This window comes from Scophthalmus maximus, chromosome 9 (genome assembly GCF_022379125.1).
Source record: "Scophthalmus maximus strain ysfricsl-2021 chromosome 9, ASM2237912v1, whole genome shotgun sequence".
NCBI lineage: Eukaryota > Metazoa > Chordata > Actinopteri > Pleuronectiformes > Scophthalmidae > Scophthalmus > Scophthalmus maximus.
In genome coordinates, this window is record NC_061523.1 from 17,596,787 (window position 1) to 17,610,083 (window position 13,297).

The 13,297-nt window shown below is 38.7% G+C and overlaps 1 protein-coding gene across 5 annotated transcripts in view; it reads right to left on the minus strand.

Annotated features, from left to right (window-relative positions):
• The window catches only part of diaph2 (diaphanous-related formin 2), a 330,230-nt gene that overhangs the window by 108,343 nt on the left and 208,590 nt on the right, over positions 1 to 13,297 (minus strand). For all 5 annotated transcript variants that reach the window (XM_035649042.2, XM_035649041.2, XM_035649043.2 and 2 more), the window contains one exon: positions 12,363 to 12,492. In XM_035649042.2, coding sequence (XP_035504935.1) covers positions 12,363 to 12,492 — 130 coding nt within the window. The remainder of the gene's footprint in view (positions 1 to 12,362; positions 12,493 to 13,297) is intronic.

Consider the following 13,297-nt stretch of genomic DNA (forward strand, 5'->3'; position numbering starts at 1 on the left):
CTAATATCACCTTTGAAAATCATTTGATTTTTTTTTTCTCAAATAATTCTCCTTCAAGGTCTGCAAAACATTTGAAAAGGCACTGAGAGTCGAAGCGTCAGGCCAATTTTGGGAAATATCTGCAAGTAAAGGATGATCAGAAGAAATCATCCTCAAAGGGTGAGAGCATGAGTCAAAAGGTTTGATCCAAGTCAAACGAGCAGCATTCTGTAAAGGACCAGCTAACCTTTGTATCCCAACAACAAGTAGACAACCTAGTACTAGACTACACTGTAGGAGAGTCGTGGCCTTTGAGCAAGGTTGAAATGTCATCCTTCATTAGATCGGTTACTTAAATAGTTTGAGGCCATCTGAAAGGAAGGAATGGGTGTGAAATAGTTGATGTTTTAAGACTAGGGAATGTGAACTGAGCTTTGAGCTATCTCGTGTGAAGTATGGAATTGTTTTTGTGACTGACTGTAGCTTTAAGCGAAAAATATAAATGTTACATGTTGGGGTGGATTTATGAAACTCAGACAAACACAAACCAAAATAAACAGTCCCTTGCAAAACTTCAACAAGCTAAAGCTTGAAATACAGCTCACCGTAATAGTACACTACTCTGAATATGAGAATTAGTCTTAATATTATAACATTGATATGTATCTTCTGTGTGGAAGTTCTCATTACGAAAACAACAGCTTGGAAAAAATATATTGACGTGTGGATTAATCACACAAGAGGAGCCGGCGTGGGATTTTACATGCTTTTCCCAAGGTGCCTGGAGAATGTTAGAAGGCGGAAGAGGTTGTCACTCCAGCAACACATAACCTAAAAAACAACGTTGCAGCTGCAGATCACCAGAAATGTTACAAATACCCTGGCTACCTTACTTATGTTAGTGCCAACACCCATCAGTGGTCCCTCAGAAACCCTGCCAATAAATCTCAATCAGAACCTCACATGGTCTGTGCGTGCGCGTAGCCCGCTGCTTCTCCTTCCCCCAGTAATCCTTAAATCGGCACTATCCGCTAGCATGCACCCTTTCCCCCATCTCCCCTCGTCTTCTTCCCTGTGTCCTGTGCATGGGCGTCCTCTCTTGCCAATTGGCCGGAATAGTGTTGTGTGGCCGAGCGGTCCGAGCCACTATCTCCGTTGCCTATTTACACAACCGGGGGTGCTTTATTTTATTTTTCAGCAGACAAACAGAAGAGATGGCTTGCGGACTGTGATGAGATCTTCACTGAACTTGCCAAGAAAGTATATTAGATCAGAATTATTTACTCAGTTCAATTCTAGCCAGGGAACTTTGAAGCATTCCATATTCGTCTCTCTTCAAAACTATTGGTGATGTTTGTTTATAGTGTATTTTCAATGTGTATTTTTCTTCCCTGAACACTCATATAAAAGGTTTGTCGGTGAATGAACAAGCCACAATCTCCCGGTTAATTTTGTCCTATGAAGTGACCTGAAAGGTGACACCACGGCTGGATCTCGCTCTATTTGTGATAGTACAGAATCATTTCCTGAGCTGAAAGCCAAGAGGTTGAGAATTATATCAGATTTATTACTCTGAGGGGGGAAAAAAACACTCCGGTGGTACGCAATATAGAACATCCCATTCATGACAAAGATTAATACGCTGTTCCATTTATTTGCAGCATCAATCTCAGTCAAATGAAGGGTGTCCCTCTGCTCAGTATGCAGACGACCTGGCTTCAAATACTCAATTTCACATGCAAATGCAGTGCAACTGATTTAAATAATATTTGAATATGGTCTGACTCAATATCCCACAGAGCAGGAAAAGAGGGTGGAAAATGCAAAACGTCAACATATAAGTTTAAGTTCATACTCAGGACCTGTAAAGATTTAATTTGGAAAGAAATTGCTCTCCGCTAAATGAAACTCATTCTGTAAAGCCTGAGGAAAAACTTAGAGGAGATCAGCATCATTTACCTCATAAAAGAAGACGTCTGTGATATGGGGTTGGGTTTGCCAAGTGTGCACTAAACAAGCTTGCTTGTTTTTCATCCAACATCTCTTTCTCTAAGATGAGAAAAACAGGTGGGGCACTAAAATCATTTCTTCAGTGAATCTTCTGCCTCCGACTGACTAACCTCCCCCAGAAACACTGAGCCATATCACTATAAACATTAGAGAGGGACACGATGACACTGCTGTAAGTACAATGGTTTGGACAGTAGTTTACGGCAACAAAGCTGTGATTACTTTGAAATTCACCAGAGCACAATTTCCTGGAATGGGAAGAAAAATAGGAAGCCAGGATTGCATGTTGAGAGCAAATACCTGTTAGATGGTTTTCATGATATGCACAGATGAGCATGGTCTTGGCAGACCCAGCACAAACCTAAGAGCACCATATAAATGTGGCAATGCAGGCGGTGAATGCCTATGTATTTCTATATCTATGCTCCTCTGGGGGCATAAATCACGAGTGATGGTGGAATCCTCACACATAGTGGCATGCATTAACTGAAAGGGGGCACATGGGAGCCTGCTCCCCTGTGCCTAGTAAAACTGCAATGAGCAGCAGTGCAATGCCCGCTCCAGGCCATGCTTTTAAAATATATATATATTGATGACAGCCCATGATAAAAATGACCCAATTTAGAATCCAAAATCAATTCCAGACCCCCAATGATGTGCAGCAGTTGGTGAAAGCTGCCCAGATGCTTATGACTGCATTTGAGCCACAGGCACGTTTTCTCAGACAGTGGTCAATAGAGTCAGAGTGTGGGAAGGAATTCAGGTGCCTAGTCTGCAAATGATCTGTCACCTTTCTGGGTAAATGGTATGTCTGGTACAATGGATATTTTTGCAGAACTACTATTGGCACAATAGGGGAGAACCCTAAACACCTCTGTTGATTTGAAAAATGTCACCAGTCATACCTATAAGATTAAACAACAATTAGAAAAGGTTTGTATCAGTCAAGAGAACACCTCTAATACTATAGGTTAGAATACCTACAATGAAAAATGAGATTTGAAATCAATTAACAACTTTTTTAAACACAGCACAGATGTCTGCTTCTGTTGTAGCCAATTGGTTGCTTTTGAGGGAGCAGCAAGATAAGAAGATAACACTCATCACGTATGGTAACACAAACACAAACACACACCGGGCCTAATATTTTAAAGACACTAAAAGCACATGATGCTGAGAAAAGAGTTATCAATCTTTCACTTTCAATGCAGTGTAAAGGATGTCACAGAACTCAGAAGCCATTTAAAAAAACAAACTTCTCACCTTCAGTAGTCAAAATACATTAAGTACTTAAGTGATAGGCATGTGTATTAAGAAACCCAGGACTCTAGACTGATAACCAAATATAAAATCAGTGTTGTTGAACCTTATAGTCTTTTTGGATTGATCCCCACAGGCATGGCTTTTCTTGATTTAAGTGAATATTAAAGTTCTAACTGTCTTGATATTTTCTTTAAACGTTTTGTCTTGTTTGACACTAAAAATCAAGTGCCATTATCTTATGTCATCGATAACATCTCTCAATGGCATTCAGATCAAAAATGAAATGTGAAATTAATATAATGTCTTTGGACTTTTCCATGAATTTTAATTATGTCAGACAAAACCAAATCAGTCACCCCAGGATGATGAAATGAAATCTAATTTCCCACTCCTGCGGAAAAAACCTCTTTGCTAAAAAATAGGTAATACAAGTGGTCTGTGAGGATGACTTGGGGAAGTACTTCGGGTTGATACCAAAATGACAATTTAACAACAGTATGATGCCTATTTGGTAAGATTAGCCTTTTTAATATAGATCTCCCCACTGAACCATCACACATGCACACAACATACATCCTGAACACTATGGGCATATTGTACTGTAGATTATGCTCTTTCGTTGAGTCAATATTACAAATCCCTGCACTTGTTATTGTAAAGCCTCAAGGGAGCCTTATCTGGAGGGTGCAGGGATCCCCTCAGAGGAAACCCAATCTCCTTTTCATTTGTACAGCAATCCTCATCATTATTTTACTTATCAGAATCGCGTGACAGAAATGTTATCACAAGTCTCTCCACGAAAACAACTTCAAAGTCCCTTAATGTTTGGCACAATGTCCTGCCGGTGACTGCTGCAGTTCAAGAATATACAGCACTGTTGCTCAAAAAACGCATGGCAGATCAAATGCTTTGTGTCTGCCTCACCTCGTCTTTACACGCTTTCATCAAGGCGTTTTGTGCAACCCAAACTTTGAGATAGTGTTCATTGTCACGATGTGCTTGGCCAATCAGCGGAGATCTGGATCACTGAGAAATACAGATTCGTCACACCATCTGTCAGAGGGAGGGAGGGAGTTTTTGCCAACAGGTTTTTTTTTGCATTCATTGCACATGATGTGAGAACGCACATTGACAAATTCCGTGTCACTAGTCTCGAAAAAATGGGCTGAGCTGGGTCCAACATAGAAAATAAGATTGTCTGCTGTTAAAAGTGTCCACAACGAGGTCTTCACCGGGAAAGCTTCTGAGTCATTCTCCAAATGAGCAAAACCAGCAGCTTGAAAGTCACCTAAGCCAAGATATTTTAATGATCACATGGTAATGTGAGGAGACAGGACCAGTCATCGGTAATGACTCCAAAACATCCTCCAATACAGACTCGACAGTCTGTATAGCAAATGCACAATGTTTAGCTTCTTTTGGTTAATTGAGATTAATTTTTTGCAGATATCGATCCCAGTATGTCGTTAAACGTGACTTAATATTGTATACAGTGTTTGAAAGGTCGAGGTATATATGGAGTGGTTTTAATCCACCGTTGTGAACTGTTTTAAGTCTATTTTGTGGATGGGCTATTGATAAATTATTACAATCATTTTAATCCGTAGGTTCTAGTTATGAGTTAGTGGTTTTCTGACTTGAGTGAAGAAAAACAAAGTTGAAATTCCTAATTTGAAATGGAGCCTCCCTGTTCGGCACATGGAACGCTCCCAGCATGGGCAATGGTCTACTGTGACAGGCTGAATTTCTAGGCTGGCAAACAGCATTATTCTCATTCCTGGTCCCATTGTCAGCTCTCATTGAAATCTGCTGTCACGGACTGGAGCCTGATGCTAAGCAGGGCTGCTGGCCTTCCTGCATTTGTCTATCTCTGTCTACATTCATGATGGCTGGCCATAGGGCTGGTGTAAGAAATCAGAGGTGGAGGGAAAGAGCGGTGGACATTGAAAAAAAAAGAAAGACATAAAGAAGAGTTGTTTTGGTCTCACAATGAACTGCTCATCCACCATGAAGTGAGTAAAGAAAAAAAAGAAGGAATAAAGAGGGAAAAAAGAAGGAAACTCTCTAGAGCTCATCACTCATCCTGCGCTTGTGAAGCTGGACAGGTCTGTTTCCTGTTCCTAATATTCTTCATGACAGACTGTCCATTTGCACTTCTGGCCTCGCTGATCCTGCTCTATCACTTCCAGGGTCTGGGGATGAGGATACCTTAAACAACCAGTGAGGAAATTGTTTCCATTTCTAGCCATACTGACACCATTAAATTGCCTACTGGTGAGGTGTGCATAATGCTATATGGTCGGGGAAATAACACAGTTTTAATACAAAGCTCAAGATCTGAATTCAGCACCTACGATGCGGCAGGCTATGGAAACTTTAAACGTTTAATCACTGGGCCAACACAGTTTTTTTTTTTTTTTTGGTGTGAGGTTGATTGTTAAAGCCTACAAACAAAAGAAGGGTTCATTAAATTATGCCTTGCTTTGTTCCGCTGTTATAAAAACCATCCAATCATATGAATATGTATGTGCAGCAGTGCACAAAAATATCCAGTCAAATCATCTGGAAACCCCAGTCTCAGGACTCAAAAGACTGACATTCCTGTGTGTTACTGAAGACAGTGCCTTCAATAATACAACTACTCTAAGTTCATGAGATGTATAAATGATGAGTTCTCAAACACAAAATACTTCCGAGGAGAGTTCGCTTGGTGACTGAAACAGCCACCAAATGATGGCTGGAAGGTGCAGTCCTAGCACAACCAGGACACTCAGATGTACACAAACAGCCCTACAATCATTAACAGCACTTCAGACCATTTTGGAGTTATCACTAGTTTGAAAGCCAGAAGTAACAACAAAGTGCATGTATCCAGACTTCAGATTTCACCACGTTTGCTTGAAAGTAATATTGTAAATTAGAGCAGCCAACTAACTGATAAGGCGGCCAAGTATGACTAGATCAGCTCTGTCTGCCTGAATTAGTCAGTCAGATTGGGGAAGGAAGCATAAGTGAGCTACAATCTTTGGGTCTCTCTACAGATGTTCAAAAGGATACACATCTGGGATTTGTCAGGGGCTTTTCAAGTCCATTCAGAGACAAAGCTAACATACTGTTGTTATGTAGTGTGTGCTCTGGGCTGGAAGGGGGCTCTTCCCAAAGTTCTAAAGTTGTTTGTTGAAAGCTTCCCAATGGGCAGGATCGTGTCCCTACTCTACCAAAGCCATGCAATGAACACAGCCTGGGGTCTCATTTGAAAAACTGTGGCTGATATTACACTAAATACATGTGCATCAAAAGATGAAAACTGCATATCTTTAAAAAAACATCCCAATTTAGAAAACTGTCTTTACGTTCAACCTTCTTGCAATTCTCCACTTTATAAATTGCAATAAAGTTGAAATGCTGCACATTCGTGAGCCTCATATCACACCCCATTAACTCTCACGATTAAATGGCAAATGGAATTCCCATTGAGAATATTAATATGCATCTAAATCAGATTGTCATTCAATTACTTCTGAGGGAGAATGGAAAAGTTTGACTACAAATCTAAGAGAGGGAATTTCACTGAGTGTGAAATTGATAATATATTTATATCTTTTTTTTTTTCCTCCATAGGTTGAGATGCACTGTTGTTGGAGGTCACAGTGGTGGAATTCCTTTGAATCTGCCAAGTGGCTGGTTATTACAGCAGTAGTGAAAGCTGCTAATTCAGAGAGCCGAGAATGAAACCATTACTGAAGTTATTTTTTAAAAAGACAGATATCAAAATTGATGACAATAAGCTTCTAGACGCACATTGGCAAACCATAGATAATATTGGTAAAGGCCAGAGGACTTGGGTGATATCATAGGTCACTTCCTTAAAGATCTGACGTTGATTGGAAAATCCAACAATGGTGTCATTACTCTCAAGGTAAGAGGGCCAATCATTTCTTGTATACATAGTTTTGGGCCCATTGGCATGACTTTTGTACACTTGAAATGCAAAAGCGGCCTAGAGCAGGCAAGCGAGTGGGCTAAGAAACTATCACAGCATGGCACCTACAAACAGTAAGGAGATCTCCACACGCTTCAGACATCTGCGTGACCTGAGTGAAAGTCACAATTCTCCTTCTCTCTCCCTTTGATTTAAAATGTATCCACAGTAGCCACACAAGTGATTAATGAGCTCCAACGACAGAACATATAACATAACCTAATTCTAAGAGTGACAGAGGAGGTGCCACATCCAATCAAATCAGGGAGGTCGAAGTCCGACATTCCGACAGGGTCCAGAATAAGCCCTGTCTGTCTCCAAATATCTAAATATGAGCATAGGTCAGTTTTCTGCAATATCGCACTGCACAAAAATGAGAAAGAAAATAGCATCATAGAAGTGCCGTTAAGCATTATATTGTATACTGAATCAAATTCATTAATGTGTAATGCTTGCTTCTAGGATTTATGTTTCAATTTAAGAAAACAATGTGTAAGGTTATTATGATGGAAAATGATTACATAAACAATTGGGCATCATTTCATTTTAATTAACACAACAGTTACGGCTGCACTTTTGCTGCAAACAGTAAACCTTTCAGTTTATCATCTCTCCTTTTCTTTTCACAATATTGGTCAATATGATGCAACAGAGACTAACTTTTTACAGATTAGAAACCTATTGAAAAATGCAGTTGATTCATGTGATTGCTTATTTTACCAGGCGTGAGTGAGTATGTTGTAATCAACATGTGGGGGGAACATTGGGAAACATGGCCCATGAGGGTGTCTGGGAAAGAGTTATCAGAATCAAAGTCTTCTGGGAAACGCAGGAGGGTTGCCAAGCAAGGACGTGACATTCTGAACGATAATGTAGGTCAACCAGGCTGCACTGCATTAAATGCAAAGACAGTCTCCTGAACATCAATGTGCATATCTTCATTCATCACAAAAAATTTGGGATTGGTAGGTGAATTCAAGAGTCGTTTAAATGTCATTCATAATATCTCAACACGCACAAGATGTACAATTTTTTTTTAGCAATTTCTTCAGTGCAAAGTTTTAACTTGACATAAAATTTTGAGCTTCGTTTAAAAGCAAAAAACATCTCTCGTGCACCTCACATTTCTGCATCGACCCAGCATTACTTAAGTGTTTGGCTTGAATTATGTCCATTCTTTCTGAAGCTTCAACAGCTGACTTCGGTTAGCAAGAGGGAACATCCTCTCATCCCCATGATTCGCTGCAACTCCATTGAAACCAAAAGACAAATGATCCTTTCTGTGTCCCTCCCCATCCAGAAAGCCGTTTTGTCTACGTAATACAGAGCCAAGTACTGCAAGGAGTTTAAATGGGAAATGGGCACTGCTTTATTATGCTGCAGTGCCTTGAAATGAATGTGGATAATAGATATATTCACAGTGGTATTAATATCCTCAGAGCCCATCTTTTTTTTCTTTCCTCATTCTCCATTTTCTCTCTCACAGGCTCCAAAGTACTTTGCCCTTGGCTATGCCTTATACTAAATAGATTTATGAGAACATTTGTGTCATATTTCCTCTTTTCCCGGATTGTCAAGACAGATTGTCAGTGCACCACTGATTGAGTGGAATCACCACACAGACTTAGTTCCCATTGTCAGGCCCCACATATTCATCTCTGTGGGGGATAAAGCAAGGCAAACTGGCCAATGGCACTTCTCTCAAGGCTTTGCTGCTGCTATCGAGATCAGGCCAGGGGTGTGAAAATAGCGGATTCTATGACTAAATTTCAACTCTATATATATATATATATATACATATATATGTATGTATGTATATGTGTGTGTGTATATATATATATGTGTGTGTGTATATATATATATGTATATACTTGGTTGTGAATCCCGCAAAATGTAAGCAGCGTGTTTCCATGTGATCTCTTGGCTCCCACTGGCCCACGAGAACAATCATGTTTAGCTGATATAGAAACTTTGTACAACTGATGCTGCGTGCACACACAACGTGGCCTTGCACTGTTTATCTCTGATTACCTGTGCAAATCACAACAAAGAGATGTACATCTATCTCATAAATGGCCTATCTTGAATCTGGAACCCTAATCTTTATTCAACATGACCTGGGAAGACCAGAAAATCTGATGGAAAATGCATCCGTACTGTTATGATCTGATCAGTAGCAGTGATTTATATCTTCATCAACATTCCACTCACATGTATGGCATTGTTTCTATGTTTTCAAAGAGAATATGTGAAGAAAACTCCAGAGTCATGTCTATTCTCTTTTGCCAATGAGACCAAGGAAAGAATTTGGCTTCTTATGAAAGTTTGGGCTTGAATCTGCGAGCAAAATGTTTCAATTATTTAAGTGTTTGGTAGGTCAAAAGAAAATTACTTGTGATTATGAAAGTTAAAAATACACAGCTTATGAAATTGAACAACAAGTGCTGACTGATAAATTCCCTCCATGTTTTCAGCAGAAACCATTTACTGTAGATTAAATTCGCAAAATAATGCGTAAAACAACAGATCAGAAATGAATTGCATACTGATCGGAAAAGTGTGTCAATGATAACATTAGCCAGAAAATACTTTTTTCTTCTTTTTTAACTCTCTATACTGTAAAGCAACTTCTGTTTCCCCATGAGAGCAAAGTAATCCCTGAAGGCAATAAAAGAGTAAGCATCTTTTTAAACAAAACACAATTGGTAAGTGGTAATAGTGACCCGGTGGGTGTGACCAGTTATTCGTGGGCCACTGAGATGCTAAAAGTCATCTAAACACAAGGTCTGGTGTTTAGTTTTTTTAACATATGTTACCATCAAGCACAAACTCATGAAACAAACTAACAAGACCAAAATAATGACCTACACGATTGAGATGATTAACTTGTCATTGCAAAAGGCAACATGCTACTCTGCAATATACGCAAACTGTGTTTGTAAAATGTTGCTGCATTAAAGCTATACAGCAGTTCATTTGAGAAATCAAAATACATAAATAAACTGACAAATTGAATAACCACTTTAATTGCTTAAAGTGAATTGAAAGAAAACAAGTTTTAGACACATTTCAGTCATTCTTAACTAGGCCTAAATTTGATTTACGTGTTTTAAAAATATACTTATTTTACAATTTCATACACAACTATTTTCTGCCCACATTTCATTCAGGCCATGTCTCAACAGTGGGGTGTTTGACAAAAAGCTTTGAACTTCTCCTTGTCCAGATCATATCTGGAACATCTACAGTGCTGCCCCTGCCTCCTTACATAATCATGTGAATGTTAATCAAAACTGACCTTAATACAGATCATCTTTGATCATAGCTGAATCCTGGGAGAGAGGGAAACTCTCCTATGGGAACATCTCTATGTGCTGGACTTAGTTATGGTTAACCTCCAGCTCCATCATGCCACTATCTGCTCCCAGGCAAGTACTATACTATAGTCACACTGATTTCTACAGACTAAATGAAATAGGCCCACATGTAATTTGGGGTAACCAAGTTTTTTGTTTTCTTTTTGCAAGGGGAAAAAAAGATATATCTCTTATACAGTGTTTAAATCTAACGTTTCATATCAAAATCAATAAAAAAAAGTTTTCCCAGCTCTATTGTTGAGATATAAACACTGTGCTAAAAGTGGTAGAATATATTGCTTGACTATAACAATGCTTTATAAAAACAGTTACACTTGCCAATGATTAACATTTGTCTTCAGTGACAAATAGAGAGCTGGGTAGTAATAAATATCTGCATTGATTAAGCCTAAAAGCAAACAGCAGGCTGTTTTGCCAGATGTATCCATTATCACCAAGTGTTGTAGTAGAATGCTGATTATCAGTGATGCAATCAACAATAATAAGGAATCATCCTTCATTCAAATAAGTGTGGTCTTGTAGTTAATTACTGCAGGATACAGACATGTACCATTTTGAAAAATGGTCCAAGTGGAGGAACAAAAACTGTGTCAAGATCAACACAATAGCAAGGTGGTGATCAAATTTCTTAGGGGAAATGTGCACCTAAGGAGAGAAATTCTCCCATCTAGGAATTGACAATCATGATTTGTCTAGGGCGACTATCCAGGCATGATGGAACTTATTAATGAGGTGCATTAATTGAAGAACTTTTCGACCATTGTAGGTGCATCACTGTCAGTGTCCCTTTAAGTTAAGCCCTCCTCCAAACCTGGAGATAGTGGTAAACAATTCAGGGATTTTCTACTGTTCTAAAAGCAGTAAACTGTTCCCCAAGTTACAGGAAGGCAAGCTCATCATTTGTGATCTCACTCAAAGTAAATCTAATTAAGTAAATGATGAGAGGCTCAGGAGATTCCATCTTTTCTTACTCACCTAGCCTGAACATGTTAATTTATGAAGTAAAAGATGAGTGTGAAAAAAAACAAACACATTCCTTAATGGCACAATGAAAAGAAAGGAAATATGATATTGTACAAAACTTTTGTTAAGTTAGTTCACTCACCTTTTTTAAAAGGTGACAACATCCCTCTTCGACACCAGTAGGTTTATTAGCACTTCCAATGTCTCAAAATATACTGAGTAATTGTCTTTCACTGAAAATTAATAGACTTTACATCTTCCTTAGTTCCTTGTTTTCTTTTTTGTGAGACATTTATTCACTGGCATCAGTCAAATAAGTGTCTTCCCCTTGAATTGTTCATTTCCATGAAATGACAAAGTTGATATAATTCAGAATTTGTGTATATATACATTTAAATATACACACAGCATGGAGACATTTCAGACCACTTACACAATTGGCTGGCAGCCTCAGTCAAGTGCATAATTAGTTGAATTAGATTAAATAACCAATTATGAGGCTAACAAAGTAAATAAGCCTGCAGGGATTCCACCAAATGCTTCAGAACAGAAATAGAGTGGAATTAGTTCATTAACAGGCTGAATGACAGTGTGGTCAGACAAACAACTCCATTCCTGTCACAAAGAGAGAGAGAGAGTCCTCGCTGTCGTCGAGAAATGAAACAGATTATAAGTGTGGAAGTGTTGGAAATAAATCATAATAGATATTATTCAGGGTTGAAATGGCATTACACGTATTGATATATATAGTTAGTTATAATGGTCTCGTGACAAAGACAAAGTCATACCTTTGCTTGCATTGTCCACATGCTCCAGTTCATCAGGGAATCCCAGAATGTGCGGGTGCTTCTCTTCACACTTCTCAGCCAGGAAATGAAGAAGTGTTGTATTCTGACTGATGGATTTAGTGTCCCGTAGCTGAAGAGAAAGAGAGAAAATATTTTTGTATTAATTTACTTGTCAAACATACTGCAGAATGGTTTGATCACACCTTTTTTTCCACACCTCAGTAAATTATCTGAACCTTTTTTTTCTTTCTTTAATCCAAATCATTTGGCATTTGGGATATCTAAATGATCATGAGACAAAAAAAAACAAAAACTGTTGGACTTGTAAAGTCATCAACAGTGGGACAGGAGACGCCTGCAGAGCTTGAGGGCAGTAACAGAGAAAGCCTGATCCCTTTAGTTTTAGGACGGGAGTGGGGGACAGAACAGAATCGTTGTAAGGATGTTCTAAGTGACCTGGGAGCAGTTCAGGGTTTGATTCCTGGTCAGGGGAAATTTGTTACATATCATACCTATCTCTCCATCTAGATTACAATCAATTAAAAGAAATGAAAGTATGATGACACTTTTAGATACATGCATTTGTTTTGATTTTAAATTACATTAAAGGTGACCATACATTATACAAACTTCAATTTAATGTACTACAACGAAATCCCTCTGTGCCAACTTTTTGGCAAAAAAACATGGTCACTTATCGTAAATAAGGAACTGCATGTGATAAGTAGAACCTATGTGTTCAATTAATCAAATGAAGGACTGGATGGAAGCAGAGAACATGAGAAGGACATAAAATTAAATAGTGTTATGACAATTATAAAATATTTGCAAACACTCATGCACACAAAGAATGAGCCCACACTCAAGAGAATGGAAGAACATTGAGGCAGAAAAGTTTGAAAGGAAATACCGTACTGGGTTTGCCGTGTGTGAGT